At 46.4% G+C, this 20781-nt stretch overlaps 1 protein-coding gene across 3 annotated transcripts in view; it reads left to right on the top strand.

Moving 5' to 3' along the window:
* Positions 1–20781, top strand: part of TGFBR2 (transforming growth factor beta receptor 2) — a 111125-nt gene that overhangs the window by 68342 nt on the left and 22002 nt on the right. For all 3 annotated transcript variants that reach the window (XM_044934029.2, XM_044934028.2, XM_006046861.4), the window contains 2 exons: positions 17377–18176; positions 20066–20207. In XM_044934029.2, coding sequence (XP_044789964.1) covers positions 17377–18176; positions 20066–20207 — 942 coding nt within the window. The remainder of the gene's footprint in view (positions 1–17376; positions 18177–20065; positions 20208–20781) is intronic.

A 20781-nucleotide genomic window follows, 5' to 3' on the forward strand; every position in this document is an offset into this window, starting at 1 on the left:
CCTCACGTTCTTGCCAGCACTTGTCATCTTGGTCCTTTTTAGGCTCATAGCTTTTTTATGCTGAAACGAAGCCCATGCAGTTAGCTCGTCCAAACTTTTCATTTTACCCACAAAGAAATGGGTTTTTAGAGAGTGATGTAAATTTCCCAAGATTTCACAGGTGGGTCTCCACCTTTTGTCTATGGGAGAGTTGGATAATTTGGTCTGTTTTTGAGGGAATACCATCAACCTCCCATGTTCGGGGGTGGGAGGGTTGCTTGTTAACAACTGTCTCACCCCGTGCAAGGCTATGGATACACATCTGGTCACTGAACTGCACCCAGGCTTCCCATTCAGCCAGTCCGAGGCAGGCAGCTCAACCAGAGGCTGTATCGTTCACGGGCTTGTGAGAGGACTGATCTTCACAAATGATGACTAGTGGGATGCTCATCTTTTGAGATGATCGTGGTCTCCCCAGTGAGATTTTCTGGGTTCAGATCCCAGCTAAGCCATTTATAAGTGGTTTGTCCTTGGATGAAACAGTTTCAGTTTTCCCCTCTGAAAAATGGGGATAGAAAACTGTGCTCACTTTGAATAGGATTTCTGTGAGGATAAACGTGTTTATTCATGTGTGGAACGTAGAATAAGGCCTGGCAGAGAGCAAGTATGCGATACGTTCTGGCTGTAAAGAGTCACTGCTCTTTCCTTTGATCCATTTGGATCTTGTCTTTGGATTTAGCCAGAGGAGTGAGGCGCTTTGTACCAACGTTGTGTTGCGTTCTCCTTCCAGAAAATTCCTTCAGCAGACACGTGTATAGGTATTGTCCATCAGCAGCAGCAGCCCTGGGAATCAGAGGAAATCTGTCAAGAACGCTGTTGAGGAAACTATTCTCTACATTGTCACCTTGCTGAGGAAGCCGGCAGAAATTTCTCTCAGCTCTCTGCCTTGGAAAGAGTATTCCCTTCATGAGGGTATATTTGCTTCTGATCTTCAGGACAGCTTGAAGCATAGAGAGCTTCAGATAGAGCAGGGATCAGCAAACGTATTTGCTAAAGGACCAGTTCCTGATTATTTGGGGCTTCACAGGCCAGGGAGTCTCTGTTGCAGCCACAGGCAGTATGTAAACAAGTTGGACACGGCTGTGTTCCAATAAAACTTTATTTACAAAACACGGCTTCGGGCCAGCCCCTGATGTGGATATCACGTTTTACTGTATTTCTCCCTACAGTGCTGACTACCAGAAAAGTTTGAGGCATGCTCTGGCAAGTATGTTGGTGTGGACTTTGTGGACTGACATCACCCGTTTGCCAGTTTTCCTACATCTACTGTCCATTTGTCTTGGTTCCAGCTCCCATTCTTAATTTCTCTTGGCCTTTCCCCTGACTGCATCTATCTCTAGGTTGCATGAGATTTTATATTTTTACAGGATGGAACTGTCAGTAAATACGTCAGTTATATCTAATTAACTTAGAAACCGGGGCTCTAGAAACCACTCTGACTCAGAGTTCACCAGATGTGGTTAAACAGCGATGCAGCCTCCACGCAGCGACGTGAGTGCCGCCGGCCGCCCGCGAGCTGCCTGCAGGCCGCAAGGTACCCCAGAGGCCGAGCGCAAGGGGCAGGGGCTCCTGGTAGCCACAGTCTCCTTCTCTCCTCTCATTGTTGTCGAGTTTCTTTTAAATGAAAACAGACTCTTTGGTTTGCAAGCCTAAAGCTGGCAGGAAGACAGATGACTTTTTTTTTTACAGTATCAGACACGCGGTTTCCTGTCTCTGTTTAACTTGCTAGCAGATCATCTCAGCCAGCTGGGTCCCCGTGGACCTGTGTGACCTTAATCCTGTCGCTTCCCGCCACCCAGCAGACCCACTCTGGGTGTGGACCACGTGCCTTGCGCGCTCTGTGGACGCGTCTTGGTTTGTGAGGCAGGGAGGGCTGGGACGTGCTGCCTCCTTCCTTTCCAGTCTCACTTTGCGTTCCTTCTGCTCCAGCATGCAGGGGCTGGTTCCGTGGGGAAGCGCCGAGTTTCTGGCGGTAAAGCAGCAGCAGCAGAATGCTGGTGCCGGGCGGCCCTGGGTGTGCTGCTGCCCGTGAGCGTGCCCTCGCCACTCAAAATAGCCGGCTCGCCAGCTGGGCCTTTTTGTTTCAAGGAAAACAAAGCAGATTTACTTTCTGGTCTCAAAGCAAAAGGAAAAATGTAAGTGTGGAAACCCGGTGGAGAAAAGTTGTTAGATGAGAAAGACAATTATGGATTGAAGTTCCACGTCTCGTTCCTGGGAAAAGAAATCAGTTATTTGAGGTGATGACTCGGTGCTGAAGGAGACTTGGGTCATGAATGACTTAGAAGCACCCCCCGAATCCCCGAGTACAGCCCTTGTCTGGTGAAGGAGATGATAAAGGTCGTACATGCCGGAGGGTACGGTGACTCAGTCCATTGAGGCTTAGCGTGTGTTTGAAGTGTCTTCAGGCAAAGCAACTGGCTTCTGTAGGTTTTTTTCCCTTTTCCCTAAGCAGCAAAGTAAACAAAGATGCTTTGAGGCCATGTGTGGTTGCCGGCTGGGAATATTTCTACCCTGGAGCCTCATTCTGACGTGAATCACAGCCGAGTGGAATCCATTAAGGACATGGTCTGTCTCGAATCCCAGCCCCTGGATGTGAGTGACCAGTGAGACGCTTGGGCCAATGGGGCTGGCCTTGTTACAAGTCTCTCCTCTCACAGCCACCGCCTCGTGTTCTGTAAACAACACACAGATGGGTGACGGTGAAAAGAGTCCAGGAGGCTGTTTGCTCCTTTCCAAGTACCCCAGTGTCCCACCAGTGGAGAAACACTGGAGTTAGCTAGCCACTGGGAAACTGACCCTCATTTCCGCCCGTTCTGAACCCCGGAGGCTGTATTTACCTCTAGTTGGACATCTGGCTGACTGGTTTTTTGGAAAACCTTTTCTGATCCTCAAATAACTCTTGCTCATTGCTAATTATGTAAAATTTCAATGTTCACAGCAATAATTATGCCTTACAAAAGCTAATATTAACTTTTAAAGAAACAATACATATTTGCTTCTCTACGTTAAAAAATATATATACACCTCTGTCGCTGGCTCCAGTGTCAGGAACAATGGATCCTACACTTGGTGATTAAAATTCTTTTCACAACTTCTCTTTTTCTGGGGTCGTATCCCAGTCTCCTGTCAGGCTGAGGCCGGTCTGGGCCTTGGCTACACATTGGAAACACCTGAGAAGCTTTAAAAAATGACTCATTAACTGGGTCTTAGCTCTGCAGTTTCGGACTTAATTGGTCTGGGGCCTGGTGTCAGGATTAAAAAAAACAAAAAACCCAGCTCACCAAGATATTCTAATATGCAGCCAGTGTTGGAAACCACTGAATTCAAGACAGTTTGTTCTGCCAAAGGGATTTATATTTTTCATCCTGTTCCCCATATAACCTGAAAGAGGATGGGGACAATTAGAGTGGCAGCCACCACAGGAAGTGGCCAGATTCAGCCCTTGAGGCTAGAGGAGCAGAACAGCAGGCCACACACCTGGGTCAGCCCTCCCCTAGGGAATAGCGGATCCCTTTATAGAGGCTATCACCGTGCTCGCCACACTCCACAAGCAAGCACTTCAGAACGAGGCCCGGGTGGGCACCTCAGAACCTGTGAAATGACACATTCCGGACAGGTTCATCTGCAGCCCTGAGGAGAGATGGCAGGGGTGGGGGCCGAAAACCAGCCAGAGCGTGCTTCAGGCGGAGCCAGAGGGAAGGCAGGGGGTGGCGGTGTTTTGGTAACGAGACAGGTGTTGGTAATGTGCACAATTGATGTGCTTTTCTAAAGCCTTCTGGCCTCCCTGTTGGAGAAGATAGTGGGGTCACTCCAGCCCGGTCTCTCTACCTTCAGGTTTCCCGAAAACGCGAAGGGCCCTGAGACAGGGTAGATGATACGGCCCAGACCGTTCTTTTCCAGCCAAGGAACAGAATGAGAGAATTGGGGCAGCAGCGGGGAAGGGGGCCTACACCAAGCCCAGGCTGCGTGAGCGCCCGGAGGACTCTCGCCTGGACAAGGCGGTGAGGAGATCCTGCTCCAGAGAGCGCGGTCAGCCAGTGGAGGAAAGACAGTCATGAGATGTGTCCGTGTCGCGGGCAGAGCCTGGCTCCTTGTAGGCTCTGTCTCCTGCGGGAGGGACGAGCAACACAGGGGCAGGAATGCTCCTGGCGGGGACGACCCGGGCTCTGCCTGCCTGAAATGACCACGTGGGAAACTGGGCCAAACACACGTATGAGACGAGGCCTGTCAGTTCACACAGGTGATGGCAGGTAAGCAGCTTATCAGAAAGCGGGCTTGGCATCTGCTCGGCGGGTTCAGAGGTGAGTTCAGGTCATTCTGAAACTGGGGACTTAGTGAAGAGAGTGAAAGGGAGGCAAGAGCATACAAGCCAGGAGTCGTCTCCACGCCTTGCTAAGAGCGGCGGGCGCCCTGCGCTACTGCATTCCACGTGGTAGAGCTGGGTCTGGTGAAACGTCAGAGAATCTTCAGGAACAAGAATGATTCCAGAGAACAGATCACTTTATACTCAGAAAAAGGACCCAGTGTATATGGGGTGTCTGCTTCTTGCTGGGCGGGCAGACTTTAGAGTCTGATAAATATGAACGTGATAAATAGGTCTTTTCAGGAGTGACTGAAGAAAATAGAGATGTTGAGCCTGAAAAAGATGATTGAGGGAAATGGGCTAAATGCCCAGCAACAGTTTGAGAACTCCCATCCCACAGAAGAGGGAGCCATTGTGTCGTCTTTTGGTTCGGAGAATAGCAGGAAAGCTGGTAAGTGGGCTTATGGGAAGGCCATGCCTGATTATAAAGAATGTGTTTTAGAATAACCCAGTGTTAAGACTTTGTCCTAAGATGTCTGTCGGGGTGTAGAGTATGGGGTGACTTACAGAGGACTGGAGTCCCGCTGTGGTTACCTTTATGGCAGGTTTCCTCTGCACCTCTCAGGAGTGTTCTGAAGAGATGTCATCCTGGAGTAGACTGCCTGAAAGGCCCTTTTCGGGGGAGAGAGGAAGGGAAGAAGTAAATAATGGAGACTGTGGAGTGGGATGTGAGGAGGGAGGCAAAAGCTTACTTTTGAAATATGTACAGTTAGAAGAAAACAATTACATGGGCTGGAGAGAATTCCATCATTTGGGAAAAAGTATTCTCGAAGTCTGTCTAGCGTCAAACAGTGCTGTCCACGTGCTGGAAGTTTAAGCCCTGCATGAGCTCCTGGCCTTCTGTTGTTTAATTTAGGTGGTTTTTTACTATTTGGCTGAATTTGTTTACTTTTTCTTGAGATAATGGATAGGGAATTATCTCTCTCTCTGCACTCCCCCTGCAGTTTTTCTACTAGAACATTCTCATGGGCCATTTTCTCACTGGCTGGCAGAGTATGGTTGTCCTAGGGCTTTGCCAACAAGTCCTGTCTGTGGCAGACTCCCAAGGGATGTTTGCTGAAGCTGCTACTGCTGCTAAGTCGTTTCAGTCGTGTCCGACTCTGTGTGACCCCATAGACGGCAGCCCACCAGGCTCCCCCATCCCTGGGATTCTCCAGGCAAGAACACTGGAGTGGGTTGCCATTTCCTTCTCCAATGCATGAAAGTGAAAAGTGAAAGTGAAGTCGCTCAGTCGTGTCTGACTCTTAGTGACCCCCTGGACTGCAGCCTGCCAGGATCCTCCATCCATGGGATTTTCCAGGCAAGAGTACTGGAGTGGGGTGCCATTGCCTTCTCCTGTTCGCTGAAGCAGTGCTTCTCAAACCGGACTGTGTAAGTGAGTCTCATAGAGGATCTGTCGTGCGCAGGTCTGCTGCCGCAGTGGAGCACAGGGCTGAGGTGCTGAGTTTCCCTAAGTCCCCAGGTGGTGCCTGCTGACTGCACTGGTCTGAGGGCATACCCTGAATAGCAGCGTTCCAGGAGATTCTTTTTGTACCATGCTGTCAGTATTTTTAAAGATGAGAAAATATACAAAATTTTGGAACTCCCAAGTTAGAAAGTATGTATATATAGTAACTCCCGGATTAGAAAGTATATATGTAGTATGATGGATCAGGGTGTAAGGGAGAGATGGGGCAAGAACAGAGGAAAGCTAACAGGATGTGGATGTCACAGAATAAGGAGGTGGTTTGCTTTGCTTCTTATGAGGGCCTGTATATTTTCCTCTAGGGATCCGTGTCCTCTAGGGCCCAGGGCTGCGACTCAGTAATGCTTCCCTTGTATGTTGAGTGAGCACACTTGGAACTTAGCCAGTAAATGTTTACGGGATGGTGGCACCTTTTGTTCACTTTCAACATCTTCTTTATTATAACTGGGTCCAGCATCACTAGATATGTGGTAAAACTGAGTTTTGCCTCTGGGAAAACAGAATTCAAACCAGACAGACAAAAAGCACCTGCCTCTCTTCTCTTAGTATATCCAGACTGAGTCCCTCCATAGACTTCTACTTGCTTTTTTTTTTTTTTAATTGAGGTATGGTTGATTTACAGTGCTGTGGGTGTTTGAGGTGTGCAGCAAAGTGGCTCAGTTATATATACACATATACACACACATACATTCTTTTCCATTGTAGATTATTACAGGGTATTGAATATAGTTCCCTGTGCTATATGGTCCTTAATTGTTTACCTGTTTTATATATAGTATCAATTGTTTGTACCTACTAATCCTATATTCCTAATTTATCCCTCTCCCACACTTTCCCCTTTGGTAACTATAAGTTTATTTTTGAAATCTTGGAGTCTGTTTCTATTTTGTTAATTTGTTCATTTGTATCAGTTTTTAGATTCTACCTGAAGTGATATCATATGAAATTTGTCTTTCTCTGTCTAACTTATTTCACTTAGTACGATCATCTCCAGGTCCACCCATGTTGCTGCAAATGGCATTATTTCATTCTTTTTAATGGCTGAGTAGTATTCTATCTCACACACACACACACACACACACACACGGCATGTCCTCTTTCACTGCTCATCTGTTGATGGACATTGTGGTGGCGTCCATGTCTTGGCTATTGTAAATAGTGCCGCGGTGAACATTGGACAACGTATTTCTCCAGATACATGCCTAGGAGTGGGATTGCCGGATTGTATGGTAGCTTTGAGACACCTCCATACTGTCCTCCATAGTAGCTGTTACCAATTTACATTCCCACCAACGACAGTGTAGGATGGTTCCCTTTTCTCCACGTCCTCTCCAGCATTTATTGTTTGTAGATTTTTTTGATAGTGGCCATTCTGATCAATGGGAAGTGGTACGTCATTGTAGTTTTGATTTGCTTTTCTTTAATAATTAAAATACTGATCATCTTTTCATGTGCATTTTGGCTATACATATGTCTTCTTTGGAGATATGTCTACTTAGCTCTTTTTTTTTTTTTTTAGAATTAAAAAAAAAAAATCATTTAGTTTTGGAAGTCCCAATCCCTGTGTTGGGTCTTCTCTAGTTGGGGTGCATGGGCTTCTCTCATTGCAGAGAACTGGCTCCAGGACACATGGGCTTCCACAGTTGCGGCTCTGGGGCTCCAGAGCACAGGCTCTGTAGTTGCAGCACGCAGGCTTAGTTCCACGGGCTGTGGGATCCTCCTGTGTCAGGTTGAACCCGTATCCACTGTATCGGCAGATGGATTTTTTTACCACTGAGCTACCAGGAACACCCCCACCCACTTTTTTGATTTTTTTTTTTTTTAATATTGAGCTGCACGAGCTCTTTGCATATTTTAGAGATTAATCCCTTGTGGGTCTCTTCATTTGCAGACCTTTTCTCCCATTCTTGGGTTGTCTTTTTGTTTCTTTTGCTGTGCAAAAGCTTCAGAATCCCAAGTTCTTAAAAACCAACGTCTACCATGCTGTTTCCTCTAAATATACAGAATGATAACTGTCAGGTTTTGGTTTTGTTTTTTGCTTTCCATGCTGCATGGCTTGTGGGATCTTAATTTCTCAACCAGGGATAGAACCTGGACCCTTGCCAATGAAAGCACAGAGTCCCAAACACTGGACTGCCATTGTAGAACCTACTTTGATTATTCTTAGGGGTTTCTATTGCCTGATAAAATATTACTAGCTTAAGTCTAGAACTTTTTTTTCCTAGACTTCTATTGACAATTTTTTCTTCAAATTGTCAATAAAGGCAACTTGTAAGTGTGTATTAAGAAAATCATGAAATCGAATCTCAGCTCAGTGTAGTGTCTGGTTTAGAGGCAAAGGAGTAACACGAAAAGTACAATACCTTCCTTAGATTGTAGACTTGGAAAGCTCAAGAGAAGTTTCCTTCCAAGGGCTGCAAGGAGTTCAGGATTTGAAATTCAGTCACTGTTGGGTAATGTCCTGCACAAAAAGTGACCTTAAACCCCAGGCAGCAAACACAGCAGGGCAGAGAGATGATTTGGGGATATACAGGAGACTTGGGATAAAAATTCTCAAATAAGCCGTTTTAACAAAATGTACGTTGTGTTGGTCTCTTTGGAAATAATAGGGTTTTTGGGCTGAATGAAGAGTGCTTTTAATATTGTGAGCTTGTCTTCCTGATGCCACATCACCCCTTACATAAAATTGTATCATCAGAAAGGCAGCTGCCTGTCAGTGGCTCTGTTCATACAGTAGATGAGCAAGCCCAGTGACATTTGGAGACTGAACACCACTGATCAGGTGTAAAGGACCGGGTGAGATGAGCCTGTCTGGGTAGACCTTCTTACCCGGCATGGCACATTCCACCATTCTGCCTCTCAGTGCTGGTTGGTTGGGATGTAAGTCATGTTGAGTAGAAATAGCTCTAGTTGGCCTCATTGCCTGAACCATTTTTCAAAGGATTGCATTTGAAATATCCCCATTAGAATAAGGTTTGCTGAAGATTGTTGGTATGTATTCCTTATGGAGGCCTTTTGCTTTATCATATACTTGCTCTGTATCTACCAAATGGATCATACATTTTTTTCCTCCTTTAAATTATTAGTGTGGTCAGTGATAGGAGTTGTTTTATTTCCATATTTGTTTTTAATTTAAAATAATACTTTTATAGCCTTGGCTGGATTTGGATTGCTAACATTTTTATTATTGGTGCTAGTGGTAAAGAACATGAATGTCAATGCAGGAGACATAAGAGACAAGGGTTTGATCCCTGGGTCAGGAAGATCCCCTGGAGCAGGGCATGGCAACTCACTCCAGTTATTCTTGCCTGGAGAATCCCATGGACGAGGAGCTTGGCAGTCCATAGGGTCACAAAGAGTCAGACACGACTGAAGCAACTTAGCACCGCACAACACACCATTTTTATTTAGAATTCGTTTTTCAAATCGTAGTATGTAAGTGAGATTGTTCTGTAATTTTCATATATTCTCTTTGGTTTTAGTTGTCCTGCTTTCAAAGAATGAGACACAGTGCTTTTCCTATTTACTGAGCTTGGGTGACATTGAAATGACCTGTCCTTGAAAGCTTGGTGGCTCTCAGCTTCATCTGAGATGGGTGTGCAGTAGGGGCTTTGAGGGGAGCATTGTTGCGCACGTGTTTTTGGATACTTTCTTCCCCAGTTTCTACTGGGAAGAACGGAGCTTTCAGCTAAGCCGAGAGAATGCAGCAGTGAGCCCCTGTGTACCCTCCCCTTGTGTTCACCCCCTTCTCATCCCCGTGTGTATTTGGGGGTGGGGGTGCATTACAGTCACAGTTCAGCTTCCCCAGAGCAGTGAGGGCATTGTCGACCCAGGCAAGGACCACCGTGGCCTTCAGTTGTTTTCACTCTTCCATGTGTCTCTTGCTTTTTGTGACTTTGACTTTAAACAGGTGGACCATTGATTTCATAGAGGCACATTCCGGATATATCTGATGGTTCCCCACTTGTTGAGACAATGGTCAAACATTTCTATAAGAAGTCCACTGGCATTTTTATTGTAGGAAGTTTAGGGGGTTGGCAATTCTGCAAAAAACAAACTCTGACATGTGTATCCAGTCATTGGTACTAAGAAATTTGACAGTGACTCATGGGCTTTAAAAAAGATTCAAAATTACAGTTATACTCTAGGAAGATTTTTAACTACTCAATTACTTTAATGTTTGTAAGACTATTCAAGTTTTTCTTGGCTCAGTTTTAGTAAATTACACATATTAATTTTTAGGACGTTGACCAGTATTGTTTAAGTTTTCAAACTTATTGACAAAAGCTTTTCCAGTGCCTGAGAGTCTGTGTCCTCCAGGCCTCTGTCTGCCCTTCGCTGCGATTCATGTCACCGAGGTTCACCTGCTGTGTTGGTCACTGCAGCAGAGTCTATCCAGAGTGTTGCTGATCCCTCCTGTGTCTTTGTTTTCCATTCCTCTGATTTCAGTGTTTCTCTTTACTCTCTTTCCTTCTCTTTGACTGTATAGTCAGTCTGGTCCTTTCTCTAAAAGTTCATGTTGAACCCTCCGTTGGCCAAAAATCCTGGGAGCTATCATCAGCATCCCTCTTGAGGGACACTCCCCCTGCAGCTGGCCACTGCCTGCCACGCCAGCCTCCACTGTACACACAGGATCCCCGTGCACGTGTCTAGGAAGTGACCTGCCACGCCAGCCTCCACTGTACACACAGGATCCCCATGTGTGTGTCTAGGAAGTGACCTGCCACGCCAGCCTCCACTGTACACACAGGATCCCCGTGTGTCTAGGAAGTGACCTGCCACGCCAGCCTCCACTGTACACACAGGATCCCCGTGTGTCTAGGAAGTGACCTGCCACGCCAGCCTCCGCTGTACACACAAGATCCCTGTGTGTGTGTCTAGGAAGTGACCTGCCACACCAACCTCCGCTGTACACACAAGATCCCTGTGTGTGTGTCTAGGAAGTGACCTGCCACACCAGCCTCCACTGTACACACAAGATCCCTGTGTGTGTGTCTAGGAAGTGACCTGCCACACCAGCCTCCTCTGTACACACAGGATCCCCGTGCACGTGTCTAGGAAGTGACCTGCCACTCCAGCCTCTGCTGTACACACAGGATCCCCATGCGTGTGTCTAGGAAGTGACCTGCCATGCCAGCCTCCGCTGTACACACAGGATCCCCATGCGTGTGTCTAGGAAGTGACCTGCCACACCAGCCTCTGCTGTACACATGATCCCTGTGTACGTGTCTGGGAAATGAGACCTGATTCAGATCTAGCAGCGTGGCTACAGGACTTCAAAATAGTCCACATGAAACCAGTGCTTGGCGTTTAGTAGGCTCTCAGTAAATGAAAGCTGTAGTTTTAAATATCACCATTAACCCAGTGGCTTTAGACAGGAAATTCTCCCTTCCCCCCAGCCTATCTCTCTCGAGCACAGCTTCCTTGTTTGGCTCTCAGCCAGTTGCGTATATATCCTGTTGCTTTAGATGAACATGTTGGCATGTGAAAGTCTCTGTGGTTAGATGTCACTGCCGGCTTCAAGAAGCTCTGTGGTTGTCTTGCCGTGTTCACCAGCGCACCGAGGCGTATAGAGAGCAAGCATCTGATAGCCCTTTCTGTTGCTTGGGTCACTTCGTGCCTTGGTAAATTTCTGCCCAGACTGCTTCACTGAGTCAGAGGAATTGCAGAACCAATTCAGCTAGTGAAGTAGTTAGCTCTGTTGATTTGGTTTTTATCAAGATGCATTAAACAATCCATATAGGCATTTTTACTCTTGACCTTAATTTAATGTCTTTTTCTCTATGTGATTTTTTTGAAGAAAAAATAAATTATAGAGATTCAGTGTTAAGTTCCTTTTGGCCAGCAGCGATGGATTTGGGCCTCACAGAGGACTTGAAAGAGCTTGGGAGTGACCTCTTTTCATTGTGGTGTGTGTGTGCGGGATTAGGCCAGTTGTTGACTTTTAAATTACTCAGGAGGAACCTATACCAAGGAATTTCCCCTTGAGGTTTTCTGCCAGTTTGTATGTTTTTATGGCATACTAACATTTATCTTTGACGTTTGTCCTTAAAAAATATTTATTTATCAAGATTCTGACATTTGCAAATGGCTGTTTATTTGCAGCTCACTTGGGCTCCTGTATGTGGGACACATTTGCTTGGAAATTTTGGGAATTATTAAACAGCCTGCTGGGGCCGTTGCTGGGGAGACAGCTTGGTGGTGTGGAGAGAACATAGGCTCTGGAGCCATCAGACCTGAAGGAAATGGGACCCCCTCAGTTCCTCCCCTCCCCACCCCCACGCTCACTCTGCCTTCCCTCCTTTCCACCTTCCCCTCCCTTCCCTCTCGTAGCCTCCTCTGTAAACTAGGCAGTGAACAGAAGTCTGCTGGGGGAGTAAAGTGAGATGCTGCTGATATAGTGGGGGACCCGGGATTCAGCTCAGTAAAACCCATGAGGGGTTGGTTACCTCCACCGTTCTTCACAGAGTTCAGAGGAGGGTTTCCCACCCTTTTCCACTGCAGAGCTCCCCTCACAAGGGCAGAAACTACCCTTGTCCCTGGGGTGTACAACACACCACCCCAGGAGGACCACTCGTTGGCACCATTTCTCCCTTACTCAGTTCCTGCAGAAACAGAGGCGTCTGGAAGTTTCCACTCCAGGAAACCCGGGCAGGCAGACCAGCACTCGATGCCTTCTCTCTGGTGCTGTGCGCGCCGTGCACGCTGGGATGCCTAGCGAAGCCTGCGGATCTCTTCACAGTGATGTCTTTAAATGCCTAAAACAGCACACATGGGAATTCAAAGAAAATCCAACCTAGAGTCATACAATTAAACCATACAAATGATTTAAGAAATCTGTGATATAGTAATCTTTGCTTCTTCTATAGTAATGGTTTAAGTAATAAGATCTAGCATCAGATGGAACAAACTGAAATGGCTAAGTGCTGAATATAAAGGATTTGTTGAGGCCTCTGCAAGAAATGTTAACACGGCATAAAATTATCTGTGGTTTCTCTTGGTGACAAAGTCATGGCATGGCTCATGCTGGGAAATGTGAAATTTTAGTTAAAGATTAGAGAAAATAAAAAGGTGTCATTTTGCCCATGTAAGCTGTAAGCCCACTGAATTCTGTCTCTGGAGCCCAGGCTGAGTCACCTCTGTGTGCGCCTGGGAGGCGTCCCCTCCTTTGTAGGAACCCCAGAACTCGGTGTGGCCACTGTTGTCCCCTGTTGCAACACGGGAGTGTAAAGTGAACCTCAGGTTCTGAGCACTGGTTACTTGTGTGTCCAAGAAATAGGTGATGGAGAGTACTGATCCTTGATCTCGGGTGTCCTCGGCCTGCAACAGCTTGGAGCGGGGCTTGGGTTCCCATTCAGAGATTGGGGCTGGGTTGCAGCCGTCGAAGCACCGGATCATAGCCACTAGGCCAGTGGTCACTGACAAGGGCCCCGGCCCTTCGGCTCTGCAGAAAAGAACTTCCATGGAGATGGAAGAGAGTGAAGCAAGTAAAGTGTTTTATGAGCAGGAAGGAGTACAGTGTGCATGGACAGACACACAGGCAGACTCAGAGGGAGAGTCCCTGAGTCGCGTCCTCATGGCAGTTTAAATCACTTGTATGGGGTGTTTTTTTTCCGGTTTTCCTTTGTCCAATCATTTTGATTTGCCTGGTTCACAGTCCGTATTTGGTATATCTCAGGATCCTCCCAAGTGTGCGCACACATCTCTTAGCCAAGATGGATCCTACCGAAGAGGCCTCTGGGTAGAGCATCCCATGACATTGCTCCCTCTCCGGCCTGCAGGGAGCTTTTCTGTGCCTGTGGAGTTGGGGAGGTTTCCTGACTTCCGGAATGAGAAGTATGTGGTTTGAGTGGGGCCCAGCCTTCTCCCTTAATTGTCCTGCTATTCTTGTCTTGGAGTTTTAGTCAATAGAGAACGAATTTCCAGTTGCTTTATCCTGCAGGGGGGCCCATCTGCCTCCTCCCTCAGGACCAGTAGTTCAGCAATTATATCTTGAGTTCCCTACAAGCTGTGTCCTGTGATGATGGGTTCTGAGAGAAGAAAGCAAAAAGGTTTAAGGTTCTTCCTTGTGTAAGACTTATGATTCCCAGACAGGAGAGAGATGCACAGTGGCAGGAACACTGGTTCTTCATGAAGAACCGAGGGGAGCAGTCTACACACCCAAATGTGCCCCTTTGGACACCCCGGGATCACTTAGTGGACGGCCTGCAGTCACTTAGGCCAGCCCCAAGTGAAGACAGCCACTTCATCCAATTGAGCGCTTGTATAAAGGCATTCTTAATTGGCTCCCGGTGATGTGAAGTTTAGAAAGAGCATGGCATGGGGTTAAGAGCAGGCGTCTCTAATCAGAGTTTAAGAATCTACAGAATGAGGTTTATAATAATAGCAGTATCTATCTCATAGGGTTTTCTGTCAATTAAATATAAATATTATATAAAACTCTTGGCACACAGAGAAGTATATAATTTGTATTTAGTTTACTCTTCTATGTGTAATTGGAGGTTGGCAGGAAGAAATACTTCCTGCTGGTCCCTGAGTAAAGGAGAAGCTGATTGTACCTGCTCTACCCACAGCTGCTGGTTTTTCTAGGAGCAACTCAGGGGTTAACTCTGAGAGGGTGTGGGTGGCTTCTGTTTAGATAAAGCCACATCCCAGAGCTTCCTTTCAGCCTGATTTGCTATTGTTAGGGTTTTTCACCACCTCTTTGAAGTTTCAAGACTGACAGATGTTAATAGATAATTCCCTCCCCACCAAATTTTTATGTGTAGGTTTTCAAAAAGAAATCACAGGAAATTTGAGGGGAAGGTAACATTTGGTTTCTGATATTGAAAGGGGGATTTCTAGAGTCTTCTTTAATCAGTACATTTCAGATTTCTGTTTTCTGTGTTTCCTTTAACCTGAAAAAGACTAGAAATCAGCAAGGAATATTCTTTTTCATAAATGGACAGGAATTGGAAAATAAAATTATCAGTGATACATGAATAGTTCATTTGGATGTTTTACCCCCTTTAATGAATTGGACACACAGCTAAATAATTAGGCAATTAATATTTAGAAATTTTTCATTGGGTTGTTTTCTCATACATAAAAGAATATACACATTGGAGCAACATGACGGCTCTTCAGATTTCCCCGGTGCATTGCAGGTTGTTAAAATAGCACCAATAGAAGTGGGGCGAGCAGACTTTTTCTGTAAAGGGCCAGGTAGTAGATGTTAGGGCCAGAAGTGATCTCTTGTATGAACTACTTAGTGTCTTTTTTTTTTTTTTTTTTTAATTAAACAGCCCTTTAAAAATGGAAAATCCATCCCTCTTGAGGCTGAACAAGAGCATCCCCTGTACCCTGGGGCCATAGTTTGCCGACCCCTGCTGAACAGCGTGGAGAATGGGAAGGAGTTTTATAAATTGAAGTCTAGTTGATTTACAGTGTTGTGTTAATTTCTGCTGTACAGCAAATTAACTCAGTTATGCTGGGAGGGATTGGGGGCAGGAGGAGAAGGGGACGACAGAGGATGAGATGGCTGGGTGGCATCACTGGCTGGATGGCATCACCAACTCGATGGGCGTGAGTTTGAGTGAACTCCAGGAGTTCGTGAGGGAGGCCTGGCGTGCTACAATTCATGGGGTCGCAAAGAGTCGGACACGACTGAGCGACTGAACTGAACTGAATACATATATATGTACATTCCAATATGTATATATAAAGGAATATATATATACATATATACATTCCCTTTTTCATATTCTTTTCCATTATGGTTTATCATAGGGTATTGAAATAGTTTCCTGTGCCAAACAGTAGGACTTTGTTATTTATCCATCGTATACATACTAGTTTGCACCTGCTAACCCCAAACTCCCAATCCATCCCTCCCCCAACCCTCTCCCTCGGGCAAGCACAAGTCTGTTTGTTATGTCTGTGATTCTGTTTGTTTCATAGATAAGTTCATTTGTGCAATATTTCAGATTCCATATGTAAGTGATAACATATTGTATTTGTCTGTCTGACTTTACTTAGTGTGATAATCTCTAGCTCCATCCATGTTGCTGCAAAAATGGCATTTCGTTCTTTTTTATGGTTGAGTCGTATTCTGTTGTCTATATGTACCACATCTTCTTTATCCAAGAAGGGAGGGATGTTGTCTCATTAATCATTCATCCAGCTTCTACAGGAAACATTTGCTGAGCAACTAAGTGCCCTGTGCCAGCTGCTTAGTAGAGTGTGGTGATCAGTACCTCTAGATTTACCCCTGTAGAGCTTACTTTCTCATGGGAGGAACAAGCAGAGAATTAAACACGTTTATTTATAAGACATCTTATGTTGTTACAGACAGGTGTCCACTTGAAGAAAACATTCCCATTGGATAGTCCAGATAGTAGAGGTGGAGTTACAGGAGAGGAATGTTATTTTCTGCAGCATCTGCTGCAGTATCTGATGCTGATACTGCATCAGTATCATTTTATCTGTCCCCTCAGTCTTGATCTCTAGGCTCATTCTTTGCTGGGTAACAGGCACCATCCATATCTCTACAAGAGTTTCTATTTCTCCTGTAGTTCAATCTTTTCCTGCAACCATTTTGTCCCATCACACTTCAGCCTCTAGTCCCACCTACCCTGGGGTCCCATGCAGCCTGCCAGTGTGAGTAAAAACTTAGGTTTTCAAGATTCAATCACCAAATTTTTCCTTCTTCCTGTTTTTAAAAATTTTATTGAAGTATAGTCAATTTACAGTGTTAATTCCGTATAGCAAAGTGCCTCAGTTATATATACATACATGTGTGTGTGTTCTTTTTCCTACTGTTCTCCGTTATGGTTTGACACAGGATGTTGAACACAGTTCCCTGTGCTATGGTAGGAGTTTGCTTATCCCGTGTATAACAGTTTGCATCTGCTTAACCCAGACTCGCACTCCACCCCTCTCCATCCCTTCTTGGGAACCCTAAGTCTGTGTCTGTGAGTGTGTTTCTGTTTTGTAGGTGGGTTCATTTGTGCCATGCTGTAGATCCCACATGTAAGGGATATCATATGATATTTGTCTTCGCTTAGTATGATAATCTCGAAGTCCATCCATGTATCTGGCAGTGGCATTATTTCATTCTTTCTTATGGCTGAGTAATATTTCATGGTATATATGTACATCTTTATCCATTCATCTGTTGATGGACATTTAGGTTATTTTTAAGTCCTGACTATTGCGAATGGAGCCAGCAAAGCATTTTTAAAGGCCAGTGAGGAGGGCCTTGTTCTCAGCTTGTAAATCAGCTTGTTCTCAATTCTGATTGGTTGATGGTGAATTTCGATTTCCCAGCTAAGTTTTGAGGGAAGAGTAAAAGACGTTGACTAGATGGCCAGATGGACAAGCACACCCAAGCATCCATGCCTGGAATAAAAACGTACCCTACCGTGTCCATGACAACTGTGCTGATGGTAAAGCCCACAGTGCCTGGGGCGTGGACCACTTCTTCCCAGGCCACACCTGCTGACCCGCTCCTTCTCTGTTTCCACTTCAGAGTACACCAGCAGTAACCCCGACTTGCTGCTGGTCATCTTCCAAGTGACAGGCGTCAGCCTCCTGCCGCCGCTGGGCATCGCCATCGCCGTCATCGTCACTTTCTACTGCTACCGCATCCACCGGCAGCAGAAGCTGAGCCCGGCCTGGGACTCGGGCAAGCCGCGCAAGCTGATGGAGTTCAGCGAGCACCTGGCCATCATCCTGGAGGACGACCGCTCCGACATCAGCTCCACCTGCGCCAACAACATCAACCACAACACGGAGCTGCTGCCCATCGAGCTGGACACCCTGGTGGGCAAGGGGCGCTTCGCCGAGGTCTACAAGGCCAAGCTGAAGCAGAACACGTCTGAGCAGTTCGAGACCGTGGCCGTCAAGATCTTCCCCTACGAGGAGTATGCCTCCTGGAAGACGGAGAAGGACATCTTCTCGGACATCAACCTCAAGCACGAGAACATCCTGCAGTTCCTGACGGCGGAGGAGCGCAAGACGGAGCTGGGCAAGCAGTACTGGCTCATCACTGCCTTCCACGCCAAGGGCAACCTGCAGGAGTACCTGACGCGCCATGTCATCAGCTGGGAGGACCTGCGCCGGCTGGGCGGCTCGCTGGCCCGCGGCATCGCGCACCTGCATAGCGACCACACCCTGTGCGGCCGGCCCAAGATGCCCATCGTGCACAGGGACCTCAAGAGCTCCAACATCCTGGTCAAGGGCGACCTCACCTGCTGCCTCTGTGACTTCGGGCTCTCACTGCGGCTGGACCCCACCCTGTCGGTGGATGACCTGGCCAACAGTGGGCAGGTAGGGTGGCCCTGCCCCTCGCTGCTGGCGTCCCTCCCGCTCGTGCTCCATCCGCCCCTCCCGCTTGTGCTCCATCCGCCCCTCCCGCTTGCGCTCCTTCCGCCCTGCACTCTGACCTCGCCCAGGGGATCCTCTCAGCCCGGGAAGCGCCCTGCTCTCCTGCCAGGGTGCTTCCGACAGCCAGCAGCACTTCTCTCCCTGGCTCTCAGACCCTTCCCAGTCTAGCACAGCCTTTTTCTCCTTGAGTCAGTCCTCATTTCTCGTCCATTTAGACTTTTTTTCTTTGCTTCAAGCACTGCTAGTATTTCTTTTTCCTTAGGGTTGTACTCAGCCTCTTTCTGCTCTGTACTTTTGGTCCTTATGTTGCCTTTTTTTTTTAACCATTTTAGAAGGCAGTCTCCTTGAAGTCCAAATCCACATACATTTGGTCACATCCAACACAAGGCCTTGAACAGGCAAAGAGACCAATAAGTATCTATAGAGTGAGTGACTGACTGGGTGAAGGGAGAGTTCTTCTTCTGAAACATCTCACAGATTAAAATGGAAACCTTTTAATGTTACCAGTGGGTGCCCCAGGTGGCACTATGGTAAAGAACCCACCTGCCAGTGCAGGAGACATAAGAGACTCGGGTTCAGTCCCTAGGCCAGGAAGGTCCCCTGGAGAAGGAAAAGGCAACCCGCCAGGAAGGTCCCCTGGAGAAGGAAAAGGCAACCCATGCCAGCATTCTCGCCTAGAGAATCCCATGGACAGAGGAGCCTGGCGGGCTACCGTCCATGGGGTTGCAAGAGTCAGACACGACTGAGCGACTTAGCACGCAGCACACAGCATTGTCATGCTTTATAAAAGATGGGCCCCGTGTTTCACACACCAGAAGCATGGCTGTGACTCAGAGTAAAGTCTTGGTAGCATCGTTGCCTCCTCTGACCAGGCTGAGGGTTGTGCTTTTGGAGCATCTCGTCACTGCTCAGGCAGCCCTCCAGGGGTGCACATCCACTGAGGAGATGAACACGTTGAAACTCAGATGAATCAATGTGCCAGGGTGACCAGTCGTGGAGTGACTTATTAAAAAGAAACTTGTCTTCTAATGCATGACAATAAAAAGCATTATTTTGGAGTAATATTATCAACTCACTTGACATTCCCCTGAATCCTTGGGAAGGTAGGACATCGCTGTTATTTAGTCAGTCTATACAAGCTGCATTATCACTCACTCAAATGATTTTTTTCTTAGAAATATTTTTTTCTTTTTTCCTATGTATCACAGTGTTTTCACACTGTCAGATAAAATCACACAGCATGCCTATCAAAATTATAAAATGACCAGATTTGAGCTTGTAGTGGAAATACTTCTGTATAGTTCCACTCAGCAGAGCTTTTATGTAATTATATGACATCCTCGGCACACTAGAACGTACCAGGGGGTGAACAAAGAAGACTAATGCAACCCTCAGGGGACAAAAAGGATCCTGGCAATTATTATTTTCACCTCGTATCTTGGAGTTTCGAGAATGAAAAGATATTTAATTTGGAAAAACACTGAACGTGTCCGTCACCAGTGTGGTCTCAGGGTCTCTGCAAGGATGTTACTGCACACGTGGTATGATGATCTTGTGTCCTGAGCCTGGACACAGCAGCTCTGCGCTTTGCCATTTCCTTATTTTGGCATTTGTTCTTTATATTCTTTCAAGGTTTTTCAGGGAGAGACAACCTATTTTTTTAAAAATTGCATAAGCTCTACCTTTCTATGCAGGTCTCATTATCTTAAAAAGCATCATGGTTTTTAAAGACCAACTAACTACTCACGTAGGGGGCCGAGCGTCAGCTGTATTTTGAAAGCAGACCTGCAGTTGGAGTTGGATGACGGGCCTCCGTGTGTGTTCTTCTTTAGGTGGGAACGGCGAGATACATGGCTCCAGAGGTCCTCGAGTCCAGGATGAATCTGGAGAACGTGGAGTCCTTCAAGCAGACGGATGTCTACTCCATGGCCCTGGTGCTCTGGGAGATGACGTCTCGCTGCAACGCAGTGGGAGGTAGGCGTGGACCACCATCCTGGTGGACCTCCAAATGATGCTGTGCTCATTGCTTCAGCACGAGTTCAGGGATACGGAAGAGCTGTGTGAGATCTGGTAGGACACAGATATTCCAGCATGATGTGGAATCACGCCTTAGTTCCGTAGCTGAAAGCCAGGTTCGGAGCATAAAGCATTTTATCTCCTTTCCTGAAGTATATAATTACTTTTCCCTGGACCCATCTCTCCACTGGTATCTACAGATCTAGCAAGAGAGGAACACTAATAATATTTATAAGAATTCATTTCTTCTTTGATTCAGAAAATTATCTGATTTTTTTAAGGTTTTTCAGAATTAAAAGGTCCAGAAAATAGATTTTACTTAAAATTTACTTTTATGGACTTAACTTTCCTTTGCTGGAGAAAACAAGCAGAATGGTTTGACGGATTTGTTTAGGTTTTGAAAAATCTAGAGAAGAGAGGTTATTGAGGAATGAATGCAGCATTCTTCAGGGGAACCGGGGATGTCATGTTTTAGAGGGCATTGTCCCCTCATCTTCCTGGAGATGGGCATGGCTGATGTCCACACCACTTC

Source organism: Bubalus bubalis, chromosome 21 (assembly GCF_019923935.1).
Source record: "Bubalus bubalis isolate 160015118507 breed Murrah chromosome 21, NDDB_SH_1, whole genome shotgun sequence".
Classification (NCBI taxonomy): Eukaryota; Metazoa; Chordata; class Mammalia; order Artiodactyla; family Bovidae; genus Bubalus; species Bubalus bubalis.